We start from the raw sequence: 19,267 nt of genomic DNA, 5'->3' as shown, positions 1-19,267 counted from the left end.
ACAGGCGCTATTAACGGAAGTCACGTGCGTATGCTACTTGTAACTGTAGCAACAGCACGATGAGTGCGATACGTCAAGAACTTTATTATTTTAGTAGATTCTACATATGTCGAGTATATCACTAGAACAGTAACTGTTAGGCTATTTATTTATATGCTATTGTTGAGGCCAGGACCCTCAACCAATTGAAAATTACCGATACCGACTTAGTTTGTGCAACTTTTTAACGGTTTTCCACCTCCATGGCAGTTGCGCAGCGTGAAACAGCCTTAAAATAGTTAAACTTTCGGAAAGCTGTCTCGAGACTTCTACGGTCCTCTATTTATGAACGCTGAACGCAACCTGTGTGTATACAACCCCTGAGTATAGGCTACATCTACGCGTGCAACCAATTCGTGTGTGTGTTTTACAGAGGAATAATGTAACGTTATTGTATGATGATGAAGAGGGCGGATTCAGTTCTCACTCAGATCAGCTCATTCTCTCTGTCTGTGAACGCTCACTCACTCTCTCTCTCTTTCTCTCTGCGGTGCAACGCAGGTTTGTTCCCGTGGAAATATTTCGTGTTTCAATGCATCGTTGACGGATCTGTTTCTGATATTCCCTGCATCACTTTTTTTTTTTGCGTGTATTATTTTATAAACATGACATTTTGGGTCAGTCTCTTCGTGTTGATGTCCGTCCGGTACGCAGAGAGCGCACAGAAACAAGACCTGCCGGGTAATTATTCTGACTTTTTTTTTTTTTTTTACTTAATCAGTTATGACTTCTCTCAGGTAGTTAGTTACCAGTTAATGTTTTGTCTTTCTTTTATATGCATGATATATGTTTCTTTTAAAGTATTTAATCCGTATTCACTCCAAAATTTAAACGTTCTTCATGGTCCAGTTAAAAGAACTGTGAAAAAGAGTCACTGCATGAGGAGATTTAGAGGAGACAGAGTGCAATTTCTCTCAGAAAATATAGTTGACAATTCATCATTTACATATAGTTCTGCCAAACCTGCACGACTTACTTTCCTATGTGAAGCACAAAAGAAAAAATAGAATAATAGGCCATACAATGTCAATGTATAAGGAATAGGAGCAAGAGCTTTCAAAAATGATGCAAAAGCAATATAAAAATGATGCTGCACATGACTCGTTCATATGGGGTTCGAATCAAAACTTCTTTTTGAGCCAGATTTTTTGATCAGTTGACCCGTTTCACAAACCCATTCTGAATGATTCATTCACAAGTCTGCTAGTTCTCGAGTTGACTCGCTGACTTTTGACCTTTGACCTTTATTTAACCAGCCAAATAACTCTAGAACAATTACGACGAAAGATTGGGAGGTGGTGAATGGGAACAATTAAGAATAATTACATCAGATGGTAAATGGAAATAATTATATAGGCTATAATGTGTTATAATAATATGTAATTTAATATTGCTTTTTATCCCAATTTAATTTATTTGCATATGTGACCTGGAAGGAACCCAAAAGTAATCAGATTACATTACTTTCATATTGTGGTGCTTGGATTACATCACTGAATACTTTTTTTATGAAGTAATTTGTAACTATATATTTTTAAATAGAATATGAAAAGCTTGCTATGATAAAATAATGGAAATGTAATGGCCATTTAAAAAAAAAAGAAATATAGTGTACTGTATGAGTCACAGCTTTTATTGCTTTTTATTAAATTGGTCTGTTTTGTTGTTATTAGAGTTTGAAAGCTTTGGTCACTATGATTTGTCATTGTACGACATTGACGCCTGAAGATTCTGCAAAAAAAATCCTATTTCATGGGGAAAAAAAACATGTATATGGGTTTGGAAGTTGGAACAACCAAAAATCATTAGGTTATTCATTGCCTGTTCCTTTATTTCTCCCCGTCTCTGTCTCTCTCTCTCTCTCTCTCTCTCTCTCTCTCTCTCTCTCTCTCTCTCTCTCTCTCTCTCTCTCTCTCTCTCTCTCTCTCTCTCTCTCTCTCTCTCTCTCTCTCTCTCTCTCTCTCTCTCTCTCTCTCTCTCTCTCTCTCTCTCTCTCTCTCTCTCTCTCAGTGATAGACGTGTTGAGTTTGGAGGATGTGAAGCAGACTGTGGCCGCAGTGGAGAAGGTCTCTTTAGCACTAAAGACTCTCAGTGATGTGTATGTGATGTCTACGTTTCGTCTGCCTCCTAAACTGGGAGGAGTTCTGCTGGGCCTCTACAACAAGCAGGATAACAAGAAATACCTGGAGGTTGCCATCATGAGCAAAATTAACAAAGGTAATGCAGCGATGACCCATTTTTATCATTATATCATAATCGACTTGCTTTTTCTCTGAAACAACTTTACTTTTCCACTGACATCACTGCATAGGCTGTTGTATAATGTTGACTAACAGCCTAAAACAAACTTTCATTGAGATGTCGTTCCATTTTGGTATGGACTTTTCACCATCCAATCATTTCTTGATGGATAAAAACAAGTCCCACCCTTCATTTTTTTTTCATTGAATATCCTGTTTCACTCATAAATATGTAGCACTACAGGGTTATGAAGGTGGTATCGGCTCAGAACATCTCTAAAAGGTTTGTTTGTTTTAGTTCTGGTCCGGTATGTTCGTGAAGATGGGAAGCTGCACACGGTAAACCTGCAGACGCCTAATGTGGCAGACGGGCGACCTCAGTCTGTTATTCTACGAGTCGGTGGCCTGCGCAGGGAGTACCTGAACCTGGAGCTGTATGTGAACTGTCGTCTGGCTGACTCCGCACAGCGGCTGCCCCCATTGGTCGCTTTGCCCAGAGACAGCGAGCTGGTGGAGATTCGGAATGGCCACAAGGCATACGCTCGCATGCAGGTGAGATCCAACACAATATGACCTTTATCATATGATGGCTTGATAATGTCAAGTATTGTGTGTACTGAATAGTGCTGTCAAATTGCCACACACACACACACACACACACATGATAATATACAGTATATACACGCATGTTATATAAACACAAAAACTTAAGTTGTTAGATGCGATTGATCTATTTTACAGCGCTAGTTCTGACTTTTTTTGTAGTAGTTCCCAATTTGTTTACGGCTATTCTCCAAAAGGTGTCCTTTTGTGTATTACAGAAAAATAACAGCATTCAGGCTTAGACCTAAGGTTTAGAAGTAAATAATGACTGATGTTATGATATTAGATGTTATGATTGGCTAAGACCTGAAATCCAGATATGATAATATATGATATCCAAACTGATATTATATAAAATACTATGAGAAACCAGAGGAGCTCTTGTAACTAACAAGTTTGTCTTCCAGGGCTCAGTGGAGTCCCTTAAACTGGCACTAGGTGGCACTGTTGCCCAGGCTGGAGCTCTCACCGACTGCCCCTTTCAGGGAGACGCCTCTTCATATAACATAGGTTAGCCAACAACAACACAAGACTGTACATGGGGCTTGAATATGTAGCTTTTTGATTACTTGCGAAATCTTTGTCTGAAAGTTTTTTGCTTAAAATTTGTTTTTCAGTGAATGGTGAGGTTAATTCTATTTTAGGTGAGTTGACATCTCTGGACATTGGTGAAGTCATAATATGCGATTTGTTGGCTTTTATTTATTTAATTTAAAGATATTGCATTATTTTTTGTACAGGTGACCACACTAAAGCTCTGATTGGCCAGCTGATCATCTTTAATCAGATTTTGGGAGAGCTGAGAGAGGACATCAGAGAACAGGTGTGTGAGTGAGTGAGTCTGTACAGGTATATGTAAGGGAAATTGTTCTGAACATGTTTAATAAAAATGTATTTTTACTATTTAGGTGAAAGAAATGTCTCTTGTCAGGAACGCTATTCTGGAGTGCCAGATGTGTGGTGAGTTGCAAACATCAGTCCTGTTAGAAGCAGTACCTGTAGATAAAGTTTTTCATACACAGTTGAGTTAAGAAAGAGAGTGATAACCACAACCACAGTTGACACACTGTTGTACATACTGAATAATTCCTGACAACAATAATATATTTATTTTATTATACAAACTATTTATTACATGTGATTGTAGAGTGAGTGAAAACACTATCGTTTAAAAGGTTGGGGTTGATTTTTTTTTTTAACAGTAAATACAGTAATATTGTGAAATATTATTACAATTTAAAATGAATGTTTTCTATTTGAATATATTTTTAAATGTTATTTATTCTTGTCATGCAAAGGTGAATTTTCAGAATCATAACTCCAGTGTCACATGATCCTTCAGAAATTAGTTTAATATCCTGATTTGCTGCTCAAAAACATTTCTTCTTATCCGTGTTAAAAACAGTTTTGCTACTTAATATGTTTGTGGAAACAGTGATTATTTTCTTTTCAGGATTCTTTACTAAATAGAAAGTTGAAAAGAGCCGCATTTACTGTCACTTTTGATCACTTTAATGTGTCATTCCTGAATAATAGTATTACTTTCTTTAAAAAAAAATCTTACTGACACCAAACTTTTGAATAGTAGTGTATATATATATATATGTATGTATATATATATATATATATATATATATATATATATATATATATATATATATATATATATTTTAATATAAATATATATCTATTTAATAAGAAATAAAAATAAATACATTTATTGGTGTTGTGTGACAATACATAATGATAAATCAGTGAAAAAAATTATTACATTTATATAATTAATAATAATATTTTATTTTGTCTACAAATTTAAAAGGGATGACAGATAGTAAAATTGATAGTTCCTCCCGAACCCCGCAAGAAAATAATGCAGCACACTGCAAATAACGTATACCATAATGCAATGCAGTTGACTACTGTGATTTTCTGATTTTTTTACTCATAATTTGGTTGAACAGCCAAGACACCTTTTTACAAAATTGGATTAAAAACACAATAATGACTTTAAAACCAAAGTTCGAAAAGTTTATCACTGCAAAATGTATACTTTTCCCACATACTACTACTTTTTAATAGCATGCAGTGTATAGTGTGCAGAAAGCAGTCTGGTAGTATTCCATTATGAATATGTCCTAAAACTCTCCGCTCACAGACAGGAAGGGCTTTCATTTATGTATGTATTATTCGTATGATATTAGATTTCCAGAGCTCATTTTCAACTGTCTGGTTTTGATAATTCATCTTTTTGGTTTGAAGGATTTCATGAACCGCGTTCACGCTGTCAGCCCAGTCCTTGCTTTAAGGGTGTGGCCTGCATAGAGACGTTTGATTTCCCAGGGTACAGTTGTGGCCCCTGTCCGGAGGGAATGACAGGGAACGGCACACACTGTAAAGATATAGATGAGGTGGGTGAAGACATTTAGCGTTGGTTTTATCTTAGAGTAATGATAAGTCTTGGTCCAGAACCCACTTGTTAGTGTTTATGTCCATGTTCCAAGCGTCTCAAATAAACATGCCTTCGTTTTTTAATCATAAAGCTGATTCATCTTTAGATCATTTGAATGATTAACATGTCTCTCTCCATCAGTGTGCAGCGGCTCAGCCGTGTTATATACCAAGCGCATGTGTCAACACAGCAAAAGGCTTTACCTGTGAGTCCTGCCCACCTGGGCTATGGGGTCCACCTCTCTCTGGAGTCGGTGTGGAATATGCTAAGAGTTACCGCCAGGTACAGTGCATTTATTTGATCTAAGATACAGTAAAAACAGTAATATTGTGAAAAGATTATGCGCTGCACATTTTTTAAAATCAAATTTAAGACTTTTTAAGACCTGAAGAAATAAAAAACAAACTTTGTATTATATGTATTTGTATTATTTGTAATATGTGACCCTGGATCACAAAACCAGTCACAAGTCGCACGGGTATATTTGTGGCAATAGCCAACAATACATTGTAATCATTAGGATATTAAGTAAAGATCATGTTCCATGAAGATATTTTGTAAATTTCCTACCGTAAATATCTAAAACATTTATTTTTGTGAGTGAATGCAGCACAATCGCGAACATAAATGGACGACTTTAAAGGTGATTTTCTCAATGTTTAGATTTTTTTGCACCCTCAGATTCCAGGTTTCCAAATAGTTGTATCTCGGCCAAATATTGTCCTATCCTAACAAACCATACATCCATGGAAAGCTTATTTATTCAACTTTCAGATGATGTATAAATCTCAATTTGACCCATGTGACTGGTTTTATGGTCCAGGGTCACATATGAAAATAGCACACAACTCAGTATACTATAAAAATAGTAAACGCATGACAACTTGTAACATCTTAAACCATGTAACAGTACTTAGTAAAAGTTCAAACATGCATAACTGGAAGTAATGTGACTGATCAAATAACATGTCAAATGACATTTAAATACTTTTCAAAAAGAAAAAGTATTGCAGCCTGCCTGTTTACAGAGTGAATGTGCATTTTATTCAGTGCGTCTCCTTCACTCGTTCTGCCATTCTGTGTAAAAAAGTAAAAAAATATGTACATAAGAGTCAAGTTGCGAACTCAAGTTCAAACTTTTAAGACTTTTTAATGCCCCGCGGGAACCCTGTATTACATTTATTTAAAATAAATGTTTTCTATTTGAATATATTTTAAAATGTAATTTATTCCTATGATGGCAAAGCTGAAATCTCAGCATCATTACTCCAGTCTTCAATGTGACATGATCCTTCAGAAATCATTCTAATATTCTAATAAATTGTGATAATTTTTTTCTTTGATAAATAGAAAGTTCAGCAGTTCAGAACAGCATTTATTTGAAATATAAATATTTTGTAACATTATAAATGTATTTGCTGTCACTTTTGAACAATATAATGCTTCCTTGCTGAATATTATTGAGTATTATTTCTTAAAAAAAAAAAAAAAAGCATTTCTACCTGAATCTTTTGAACGGTAGTCTGTATAATTAATTATTTCGGCTACAGATTTAAGAGGATGAAAGCAGCCGAAGTGTCAAAAATGGAAAACATAAGTAGCAAAATTAAGTAATTTTGGCTTATTTGAATGTCGATATGCATAATGCTAAAAGTCACCTGCAGGTACAGTGACCTTAAAAAGAATTTACACTTAAAAATGCCCGAATGTTATTGCATCAGAGAGCACAATATCAAAGCAAGTGGCAACAAATATCTTTTTGCAATGAATTTATTTCAGGAATGCTCTGACATCGATGAATGTCTTGATTTGGTCAACGCCTGCACACCCAACTCCATCTGCATCAATACCATTGTGAGTATGAGACATAAAAACTCCCAGACATTTTCTCTGAAATCACACACTATGTTAATGTTTTTTAAAAAACTTCTTTCCCTTCTCTCAGGGATCATATCGATGTGGTCAGTGCAAAGTTGGATATGTTGGGAATCAGACGGCTGGATGTTTCCCTCGGAGATCGTGTGCTTCGCTCAGTTTCAACCCCTGTGACACTAATGCTCACTGCATCATTCAGCGGAACGGGGACGTCACCTGTGCTGTATGTGTACACTCAGTTACCAGTTACCTGTAGTAAGATTTGAAAGACAAGCAATTCACATCCAATCAGAAAGAATTTGAAACTTAAAGTCAGCATGAAATGGAAATTCACTTTATTATTTTATGATCCTATTGTGAATGATTTTTGTCTTTTTTTGTTATTCTCATAATTTTGAATCAAAATTACCTCTCTGGTGATGTATAGCGAACTTCTCCAATAATTTAGTCCTTTCTTATAAACGACTGAAAGCTTGCATTCAGATCTGCCTTCATCCAATCAACAATCAGTGGATTAAACCAAGACCCCACCCTACTTTTTTTTTAAATTGTGGGGCTATCTAGCACAATGCAGTAAATAAAGGTTATTTATTGGTGTCTATGGTTCCATGAAGAACTTTCATGCATCCAAGGAACCACAAAAGGTTCTTTATAGTAGAAAAGTATAGTAGTGAAAGTTCTTTACTCTAAGAACAAAAAGATTCGTAGGTGTAATAAAAATGGTTCTTCTATGGAAAACCCTTTTGTAATCTTTTTAAATGCTTTGTCATTTATCATGGCTGGTTAGGACAAAAACTCAGATTTACATGTGTCATATTGTATCTTTATTGCATCATGACTGTCAAAGTTTTCTGATAAACTTCTGTATGATTCTCTTAGTGTAATGTTGGATGGGCTGGTAATGGTCACACTTGTGGGAAGGACACAGATATTGATGGTTATCCGGATCGCTCCTTGCCCTGCATGGACAACAACAAGCACTGCAAACAGGTATGAATCTCACAATCCTTCTCCCTGCACACACCGATGTTGTATCAACATTCACTGAATTGTAGCGGTGTAACGGTTCACAAAATGTAGGTTCGGTTCGATACGACAGTGGTGTTACGGTTCGGTGCGTTTTCGATACAGCAAAAAGAAAGATATGCTAGAGAAATTTCTTTGATTTTTAAAAAGGCACACATGGTGATTTTTAGGCGCACTAGCAGAAAATTTAGCGGCACACCTTAAATCAGCAGCGCAGTTATTCACATTTCCCCCCATTTTGACTTTATTACTGTATTACTGTAATAAATAGACTTAACTTACAGAGATTATTCATAATGTTGAAATAATAATTCAAAAGCAAAACGATGAAAAAAATTATATTTGGGAGTGGAAATGGCAGCCACCTACTGGTTACAATGGTAATTTAATGTCTTTTTTATTTTTAAATAAGTGTGAGTTTTCCTGCATCTTGAAACTTTTAGTTTTATAAATGGGGGTAATCTTTGAAGGATGAACAAATAATGTTTTGGTCATCACATTAAAAAGAACATTTAAATGCAGTGCAGGAAAAAGATGTGTGTACTTGAAAGCATTTTACTGTTCCTGCCAAACTTCCATGGTTACAGTTAGTGTTACTACATTAAATCCATGGTTAATGTTGCTGATCTGTGGACTTATAACTACTTTAGTTCATTCATGGCACAATGTTTCTCCTGGTTTCCACGTCAGCGCTGCTGATCTAATAGAGATCTACGCCTACGGTTAAAACTGAAAAAATTTGAATGCTTCTCACTAGATCTCGCAGTGATGTTATTACTTCTGTGGTGAATTCAAATGCTTTCTTTACTGGATCTCTTAGCGCGGTGTAGTAACAGTGTCGCTTGATCAAGATCGCCTCGCGGTGCACTGACAATGGTCCAAACTGATAAACGGTCCTTTAAGCACAAATGAGTAGCGCAGTTTCGTTCAACTTTCGTTACGTTTGCCAGTTGATATTGGGCAACGTTGTGATGGTCGCAACTGCTAACAAACTTTTGGTCGCACCAGCAGGAAAAATGGTCCAACGAATCGTTCGGTTTGTAATGCAAACCGAAAGCCTTGTAACGAACGGTTCAATACGAATACATGTCGTTACACCCCTACTCAATTGATATTCTTTATAGGTATTGTTGGGAAACCATATTGTTCTATTTGTTCTGATGGTTCATAGACTTAAGTATTTCCTGTTCAAGTGCAATTGTTCACACGTCTTGTACCTTTCAAGTAAAAAGCTATTCATCCTAAATGAGGTAATGTGTTTGCATAAACCAAGTTTGTTTTTGGGTTTGTTTGGACTTTTATATGTCTTTTTTTATGTACTCTTAGATTCAGGATGTCTGAAAGCAGGATTTTATTCAGTTCCAGCTTGAAGTGTTGTGCTAGGGTTTTTTGAATTTCACATTCTGTGTTTTTTAGGACAACTGTGTGTTCACACCCAACTCTGGTCAGGAAGATGCCGATAACGATGGGATCGGAGACCAGTGTGATGAGGATGCCGACGGAGACGGAATAAAGAACGTAGAGGTGTGTTTATGTCCCATCCGACCAGTGTTGTTAATGTTAACTAAAACTAAAATAAAAAAAAATAAACTGCCCTTTTTTAAAAGTGCTATTTTAAAAGTTCCTCATTTTGTTTTTGAGGTTTCCTAGAATAGGTTTACATGCATCCAAGATAAAAAAAAAAACACTTTAATTTTCTCATAATATAGATTGCACTTCACCTAATTTCTCTAAAGTCTGAGAACGGTGAGTTTGAAGATTCAGTCTCTCTAAATCCCTCCTTTCCGAGAGCCTTCTCTGCTCTGATTGGTCAGATGGCTCAGTCTGTTGTGATTGGTCTACCGCATACAGCGCATCTGGGAAACGAAATGCCTATTACCATATCTGAATTTAAGCGTTGGAGTCTTCCTCAGTGCTTGATGCACAATGAGACGAACAGAAACCAGGGTTCCTACGCAGTTTGGAAAAGTATGGAATTTGATTTGAGTAATTTTCATGTCTGGAAAAGTATGGAAAAAAGAAATCAGGTTAAATATGTGTGTTTCCAGACTCCAATGCAAAACCCTATTCAGTTTTCTAAAATAGAAAATGAAAAAATTCTAAAAATAGATGTACTGTAGGCCTATCACACAGGCTTAAAAATATAAATTTCTCGATTTTAATTTATTCTCATTTTTATGAACCAATATCAATTCTTAAATCCCAAGATTCGATCTTTTAGTCTATGCTGTTTTCAGTTGATGAATGAACAAAACGTTGTAGCGCCTCCCATCAAATAATTTGCAATAAGCTTTGAGCTGTTACTTTTGCTATTAAACAAAGTCTCAGTAACAATGGCATCAGTTTTTCCTTATCAATTCCATTCATAAACAAAAATTGAGAACTGAAAATCAGTGTATCAGTTATACTAAAATAACACTGCATTTGATTTGGCCGTGTGAGGGGTTATTTTTTTATGTCTCTCTATGAATCAATGTGTATTTTTCAGGATAACTGTCGGTTGGTGTCCAATAAAGATCAGCAGAACTCTGACACCGATTCATTCGGTGACGCGTGTGATAACTGTCCCACCGTTCCCAACATCGACCAGAAAGATACTGACAATAACGGAGAGGGAGACGCTTGCGATGAAGACATCGATGGAGATGGTAAAGACTGTTCAGCTTGATGAATTGCTCCACTTTGTGTCGCAACAACATCATCCTTTGTGTATGTGATGTGTGTGGATGTTTTGCAGGAATCCAGAATGTGCTGGATAACTGTCCCAAAGTGCCGAACCCAATGCAAACGGACCGGGACAGAGACGGAGTGGGTGATGCATGTGACAGCTGTCCTGAGATCAGCAACCCCATGCAGGTACTGCATCACATCTTACTTTATATCAAACTTTACACTGTCATTGTAAGTTGATGCAGTGTCAAAAAGAAGTTGTGTGACTTTCTTCTGTGGAAAGATTAAAAAATAACATATTTAAAGCCCCCTTTCGATTTGAGAGCTACAATGGAGGGAATTAAATTTTAGTTTGTTCCTCATGCAAGGCTATCGTATAGACACTTTTATGATACCTTGTGGTGCTTTTTAGACATTTTGAAGCTTGAAGCCTTTGACCCGTGTATATTTTTGTATTTGTGTTCCACAAAAGAAAGTCATACAGGTTTGAAACTATTGCAATTTAAGTATTATTTATATACTATGATAGCTTTTATTAATATTTTGAATGAACTTTTATTCAACTTTTTGTTAGTTTTATTTACTATTTTGGTTTAATTTATTTTTTATTCTATTTCAATATTAATCAATTAATCCATTTTAATTTTAGTCACTTTAGTACTTCAACTTATTACAGTTGTTTAATTTTCAGTTCTTTTAGTTTTGCATTTAGTATTTATATTTAATTTTGTTTCAGCTTGATTTCAATTAACGTAAATATTTTTAATGAGTTTTGTTTTGTTTAACACTAATAATCCTATTTGGAATGACATTAGTAAATGATGGCAGAATTTATCATTTTGGGTGAAATATCTCTAACAAATAGCATTGCTTTTGCAGTGAATGGTCTGTTTTATATACTTTTTTTCTCTCAAATTAAATGAATGAATAATAAACTCAGTGAATACTATTGCAGACAGATGTAGACAATGACTTGGTCGGGGATGTTTGTGACACCAACCAAGACACGTGAGTACGCGCACAACTCTGGTCAATTTAAATATATAAATCCCACAATTGGCAGACTATCCTTTCACTTACTAACCTGTATATGGGAAGATTGCTGCCATCTAAGCTTCCTTCAGACTGTCAGTCCGAATTACATTTTTGTGCATATCCGATCATATTAAGCAAGAGTGAACAGCAAAAAACATCTGAATTCTTTTAGAAATCTGTTTCAAGCTTCATTCATATGTGGCTTGAAATCCTATTTAAATAAATAAATTAAAAAAAATTTGTTTCAGTCTCACTGCTCTGATTGGATTTTGCTTCTTTTTGACTTGTCACTTTCTCACAGCATGTATAAGTTAAACTCGTCAGACATTGATGCAGAACAGGTGGTGAATGTGCCGGCACGCATTCTGAAGTTTGACAGCCACATCCCTTCATCAAATTTGGTTACCACACGAGTGGGAGGATGCATCCACACACTTCTTTGAATTTTGAGACAGGCGGAGATGGCAGCATGGAATAAAGCTGCCACTGCTTCATTAGACATAGTAGTCCAGTGCCGTGGCTACTCATCATTGCAACCGCCTCCATGTTGATGTTGATGCTTTTTGGCATATGCCTCCCAAGGCAACTCCATTGGCATAGAAACCAACACAAATATTCTGGAAAATGAAAGAGCGCCACAGCAAACAAAAATTGGATCAGTTGTGATACACAGTGTGGACATTAAATCAATTAAATATTTCAATCGGATATAATCTGATTTGGAATGACAGTGTGAACGTAGCCCTTATGTCTCATTGTTGCTTATACCAGTTATTATCACCTCTCAAACTATTTCAGTTCAGCTCATAATGTTGAATGTTGTGTGTTTTCAGTGATGGAGACGGACACCAGGACACTCGAGATAACTGCCCCGACATTCCAAACAGCTCTCAACTTGACTCGGATAACGACGGCATCGGAGATGACTGTGACGAAGACGACGATAACGACGGGATCCCGGACAATTACGCCATCAACGGCATCGGACCTGATAACTGCAGACTCATTTCCAACCCCAACCAGAAAGACTCGGACAGTAAGAGCGTTCATATCCACTGATGGTAAATAATCTTCCTTATTAATGTTTCGACTAATTCTTTTCTTTCTTGTCATTTAGGTAACGGAGTTGGTGACGTGTGTGAGAATGACTTTGACAATGATGCTGTACTGGATGTGGTTGATGTGTGTCCAGAAAGTGCTGAAGTCACTCTTACGGATTTCAGAGCTTATCAGACGGTCATTTTAGACCCTGAGGGTGACGCTCAGATCGACCCAAACTGGGTGGTGCTTAATCAGGTAAAGCATCATGCAGGGGCGCGGGAAGAGGTTTTGGGTTGGGCGTATATAAATAAATCATATATAAAACATGTCAACGCCATAAGCATAACAAATAGTCCCCGAACAAATAAACAAATAATAAAAAAACAGCTCATTTGTTGCCTGCAAAAATACCTCAATAGCCCTTTTTTTAAAATAGCGTATTACAAATGCATTCCTTGTTGCATTACAATTGCAATCATGTTCTGTCAAAAATGAACTGTATGCTCCATCTATTAAACAAGCGTTCTTGTTTAATATTCAAATGCAAAAGACTTCGGTGTGGCTACAGAAAAAAAGAGACCGCAACCGGGCCCATTCGAAAACAAGGATAAATATCGTAAGGGCATTAAATGTAGTCACGCAATGCTGATGTTGCATTAACAATTTGAGAACAAAATAAAATTTCCACGGTTTCACGTGACATAAGCGATCATTAGATTTAATCAGCGTGATTTACTGCAATGCTTTTTTCCCCTTAGTTGGTCAGAACAAAATTGGATGTTACCTACTTGTTCAGATGACATTTTCTGGAGAAAACTATGCTCATACTTCCAAAAAGTAGAATCTGTGATTGCGAATGACAGTATCCACACCGGCGCGGTGACTGACAGCCGCACATTTTCCTCGAAACATTGGTTCCTTCATCCGCGCTGTGCCATGCCGAGGCACAACCCACGAAAAGTTAACAATAATAATAATCAAGATCCAAGAGGAATGAAATAAAAGTCCCATTTTGAGAAAGTAAACTACCGGTATGTAAGATTAAAACATTTTAAAAAGACAAAGGATTTGTAGCCTACTTACAATTTACAGTTAAATTCCTTAATAAAGGTTTACTGATTTAAAATGTATTGATTTCTTTATAAAAGTTGCGTTGCGTTTATAAACCTGTGAAAACGGGGTGCTTCACCCCTACTTATGACATCATTAGAATCCTGTTGATCTCATTGACACAAGTTCATCATGTTACTGTACTTTTCTTTTTCCTGAGATTTTAATTTTAATTTTTGGGCATCCATGGTGTCATTGATATTATTTTAAGGTGAAGTCTGTAATTGTCTGTACTTTGCTAAGTGCTTGTATTAATACAGATGAATTTGGGTTTTAGGGTATGGAGATTGTTCAAACCATGAACAGCGACCCGGGCTTGGCAGTGGGTGAGTCCGGTTTCAGATTTCAAGAGCTAAACGTCCAGCAGACACTCAATTTTAAACTCCAAATCACTTCTCCACAGGTTACACAGCGTTTAACGGTGTAGACTTCGAGGGAACTTTTCACGTTAACACGGTGACTGATGACGACTACGCCGGCTTCATCTTCGGCTATCAGGATTCGTCTAGTTTCTATGTGGTGATGTGGAAGCAGACCGAACAGACCTACTGGCAGTCGGTCCCATTCAGGGCCATGGCTGAACCGGGCCTGCAGCTCAAGGTATGAATGTTTCTTAATTGTGTAGTTTCATTGAAATATATTGGCTTGCTAATGTTCATATGACCTCTTGTGTTTGTGTAGGCAGTGAAGTCTCGTACAGGCCCCGGTGAATTTCTCCGTAACGCTCTGTGGCACACGGGGGAAACGGATGGAGAGGTGAAACTGCTGTGGAAAGACCCACGTAATGTCGGCTGGCAAGATAAAACCTCGTACCGGTGGCAGCTCAGCCACAGGCCACAGGTCGGCTATATCAGGTGAGGTCTTCAAGTGTGCGGCAGCAGGATATACGCTACTGTTCAAAAGTTTGCTGTCAGTTAAATAAATAAAAAATAAATAAAACTTTTATTCAGCAAGGATGCATTAAATTTATCAAAAGTGACACTTGTTACAAAATATTTCTATTTCAAATTAAATCTTTTTAAATAAACTGTCTATTCATCAAAGAATTCAGCATACTTTTTTTTTCATGGTTTCCACAAAAATATGAAGCAGCACAACTATTTTCAATATTGATAATAATAAGAAATGTTTCTTGAGCAGCAAATCAGCATTTTCGAATGATTTCTGAAGGATCATGTGACACTGAAGACTGGAGTAATGATGCTGAAAATTCAGCTTTGCCTCAGGAATAAATTACATTTGAAAAAATATATATATATATAAAAAACACAATTATTTTAAGTTGTAATCAGGGTTATTATACTTAACTAAAAACTTATTTTAATCCAGCTTGTTGACAAGGAAACATTTTTCATTTTCATTTAGTATAACTTGATGTACAAAAAGAACTAAAACTATAAGTGAAATAAAAATAAATAAAACTATATAGCATAGACATAAAGCTGAATAAAATTTTCAAAAACACAAAAAAATGACTAAAATTAAATGAAAATGGAAGATACAAAAATAAAAAACAGCTCAAAAATATTAATCAAAACTATGTTAGTATCTCAATGTTACTAAATTAACACTGGTTGTTATATTTTACAATATTACTGTATTTTTTATCAAATAAATGCAGCCTTGGTGAGCAACTCAGCATAAGAGACTTTTCAAAAAAACTAAAATCGACCCTAAACTTTTGAATGGTAATGTACATTACTATGTTTTTTTAACTGAGTAGCTAATTGAAAGTATTTTAATTGACTGTATGCCAAAAATTGGATTGTTACATTTTAAATAATATTACCTTGTATATTCCTATATTAAGAGTAATGATATAATATATTTGTCCTTGCTGAAGCAACTTTTTTTTCTGTCCGATTGTGGGCTGTGTTTGTTGTCACAAGAGGGCGCAATACCAGATTGAGTCATTGACTGCACTGGTGCGAGCGGCAGCTGATAGAACCTTGTGCTGGTATACTGGGGAGGGGGGGTGGGGGTGCTATGACTCGTTATCCTTAAAATTTCTTCACAATTGCCCCCTCCTCTTGCCCTCCTCACACCCCTGAGACTCTGCTGAGTGGTTGGGCCCCCTGGCCGCCCATTGTTGTGGTTGCCATGCCAATGAAATCCTTGGCAAGAATTTTCTTGGTGCCTGTTCATATGCAGATCCAACGGAAACTACTGTAGTGGACGGGCCGTTAAAGAAAGAATGAGAACGGACCGCAGAGGACAGTTAAACATGTATTGTGTATGATTTCCTGTTCTGAGTAATTTCTTGGCATTGTGTTGTAAATCAGATGCTCATGCCAAAGAAACAACGCATAAACTCCAGCAAATGTCCCAGCAGTGTCATAACAGAAATTGCCTAAAATACATTTCATAGTTCCTTTCATAGATAAACAGTTCTGAAGCTTTTAAACTTTGAGTCTGCATGATTATTGAACTTTTTAGAACATTCCCAAGATTCTAGTTTGCATAAATATCTACAAGAAGAGAGAGAAGTGTGTGTGTGCGTGTGTGTGTGTGTGTATACGTACACGTGTATGCACATTTGTGTGAGACAATGTGTAGCTGAGGCTTTGTGAGGGCCTTTTCAAACACACACACATAAACACACCTGCTTTGTATTCAGTGAGAGGAGTGAATAAAGCACTGGACTTCAGTACGCACACACACACTCACGCTGAATTGTGCTGCAACCGTTCTCTGCTCATACATAATGCAATTTAAGTCCGGCCTGCTGCTAAATCAAATCAGATCTCATTTATTATCAGGTAATTAGAGGTCGAGCAGGTGGAGTTTAGTAGTGGCCTGCAGCATGAAACTGTTCTCTGCTTCATTCAGATCAAATATTCTAGAACAACGCTCCTCAAAATTGGGTCGGCAATGCTAAATGCAAATTTAAATGCAACGTATAAATTGGGATTGCAAAATAAATGGGTTTTTAAGTGGGAGGACAAAATGTTTCTTTTGTTGTTGATGTAAGTTTGTGCGTCCAATAAGACTAAAGTGCTTTGGTGCAAATTAATTTGTTAGTTGGTAATATTACTTAGTTATTATTATTTAAGCACTCATAAAATCTAAATATTTTGTCATATTTTATACATTTTAATTATTTCATTTATATATTATTTAATATATATTTTGAATACATAAGATATAAATTATATTATTATATATAATATATTCAAAATAAAATGTGTGTATATATACGTACAGTATATATTATTTAATATATTTTAAAAGCAGGCATAATATATAATAATATGGTATATTATCTCTATATATTAGATATAATAGTATTATAATATTTATAAAATATTATATGCAATGTTTTAACATATATATATATATACAGTATATATTATTTTAAATATATTTTGAAAACATATATAATAATATGGTATACAGTATATAGATAATATATAATAATATGTTATTTATCTATATATTATATAATAATAGTATTATATTTAGTATAATATTTATTTAGTATTATATATCATGGTATACTTAGAAAATATATCTACTGTATTAACAAATATACATTAATATTTTATATATATATATACACACACACACACACACACATATACATACAATTTCTACACTTGCAAAACTTAATTTTTCTATTTATGATATTTGTGGTGATATTATATTAATGAATTTCTTGAGTGTTTGATCTTAAGGATATGTTTGCTCACTTTTGTACGATAAACAATTTTGCTGTCGTTGATTAAATCTGGATCCAGTGGTAGTCCTGCACAGTAGTGTTTGACAGTGACTTTCATGCGTGTGTGTGTGTGTGTGTGTGTGTGTGTGTGTGCGCTCCTGTTGCAGGGTGAAGCTGTATGAAGGCACAGAGATGGTGGCTGACTCCAATGTTGTGATTGACACCTCCATGAGAGGAGGCCGCCTGGGCGTGTTCTGCTTCTCTCAAGAGAACATCATTTGGTCCAATCTGCGCTACCGCTGTAATGGTAAAGATTAATCCACTCTCTGATATTTAAATCATGGCCCCTAGAACCCCAAATCCAACGCTCAAAGTCTCCAAGAAATCTTGCAAATACTGTATAAAAGTAGTTTATTGACAAAACCCAGCATTACAACAGAAGAATAAAACAATAAGCAGATTAAACATATCTTTTCCAGATACTGTTCCAGAGGACTTCAGTATACACCGTAAACAGGTTCTAATGCACATAAAGGTGTGAGAGGAGTGAGACGCCCTCCGTTTCTCTCTCTCTCTCTCTCTCTCGACCCCCTGAAACCCAGCGTGGGGCCACTGAACTCCTGTGTACGAGGGGCCGAACAACCAGGACAGATGAGAGATTTACCCAGCATCTGTGTTACTCCGGTTGAGGAGACTGAATGAAAGGAGAGAAAAGACTTTTATTTTACCTTTTGCGTGTTTTTGTGTCGTTGCGGAGCCGTATAATGTGAGTATGAGAGTGTATGTTTGAAAGGGTTCATTAGAGTGTGTATGCATTAACAATATGTCTTAAAATAAAGGGATATGGTGTATTTTCTACAACACAATAAATACCCGACAGTACTTTTGTTCTATGATATAATGACAACAGTCAATTTTAAAAATGCCAAAAAGTGACAGTTTAATGCGTCAATCCCAATTCTCCTGTTCTGTATTTCATTAATGATGAATAAGACATAAGCTCTCTTTCTACACTTAAGCATATGTATGGAAATATATTAATTTAACATTAATTAAAATAAAACCATCTTAGCCATTGTAGGGGAAAATGTCATATCTACTATGAATCTATGAATGCTTCAAGTAAACATATTAAATATAAATATATGTATATATATAAAACATTACATTTATTGGAAATTAAATCATACATAATTTAATATATTTATGTATCATTTTATATTTTATGTTTTTTATTAAGAATTATTTTATATAAACTCACAAAATAAATCTAAGCACACTATGTTCAGAATAGAATGCTTGTATATTGTGCAGTATATAGTATGTATAATACATTAATTTTATGTATGCATAAACACCAGAATTATCTGAAAGCACTTGCTTTATTGTGCAGTATGCATCAGAGCACTGTGTACAATACTGTATCCCACAATGCAATGCAAAATGAGTACACTACAGTGCATGCTGCACAACCGTCCGTAAGCAGGCATTAAGTTAGTATTCCATTCATACATAGCCACT

The 19,267-nt window shown here is 35.7% G+C and overlaps 1 protein-coding gene across 2 annotated transcripts; it reads left to right on the top strand.

Annotated features, from left to right (window-relative positions):
• Positions 1-18: 18 nt before the first annotated feature.
• On the top strand, positions 19-18,838 carry thbs3a (thrombospondin 3a). Of its 2 annotated transcripts, XM_079626287.1 has the most exons (24): positions 19-540; positions 662-720; positions 2,050-2,256; positions 2,578-2,831; positions 3,290-3,392; positions 3,500-3,526; positions 3,623-3,705; positions 3,791-3,842; positions 5,142-5,290; positions 5,473-5,613; positions 7,111-7,185; positions 7,277-7,429; positions 8,086-8,196; positions 9,649-9,756; positions 10,721-10,880; positions 10,970-11,088; positions 11,858-11,910; positions 12,771-12,973; positions 13,055-13,233; positions 14,366-14,414; positions 14,492-14,688; positions 14,770-14,942; positions 17,914-18,053; positions 18,226-18,838. In XM_079626287.1, the coding sequence occupies exons 2-24, from the start codon at positions 675-677 to the stop codon at positions 18,285-18,287; spliced, it is 2,844 nt and encodes a 947-aa protein (XP_079482413.1). In that variant the 5' UTR covers positions 19-540; positions 662-674; the 3' UTR covers positions 18,288-18,838. The 2 variants fall into 2 exon arrangements, with proteins under 2 accessions (XP_079482413.1, XP_079482412.1); XM_079626286.1 differs by having other exon boundaries at positions 19-720.
• The last annotated feature ends 429 nt before the right edge of the window (positions 18,839-19,267 follow it).

This window comes from Phoxinus phoxinus (assembly GCF_949152265.1).
Source record: "Phoxinus phoxinus genome assembly, chromosome: 10".
Classification (NCBI taxonomy): Eukaryota; Metazoa; Chordata; class Actinopteri; order Cypriniformes; family Leuciscidae; genus Phoxinus; species Phoxinus phoxinus.
Note: the sequence above shows the minus strand (reverse complement) of the source record. Positions and strands in the feature narration are given on the sequence as shown.

What these genes read in the sequence shown, in the direction of transcription:
- thbs3a (XM_079626286.1), top strand. Translation starts at nt 435, where the DNA reads ATGATGATGAAGAGGGCGGATTCAGTTCTCACTCAGATCAGCTCATTC. An exon ending in TGAAGACATCGATGGAGATG is followed by an intron (nt 10,881 to 10,969) that starts GTAAAGACTGTT and finishes GATGTTTTGCAG; the next exon opens with GAATCCAGAATGTGCTGGAT. An exon ending in CCACAGGTCGGCTATATCAG is followed by an intron (nt 14,943 to 17,913) that starts GTGAGGTCTTCA and finishes CTCCTGTTGCAG; the next exon opens with GGTGAAGCTGTATGAAGGCA.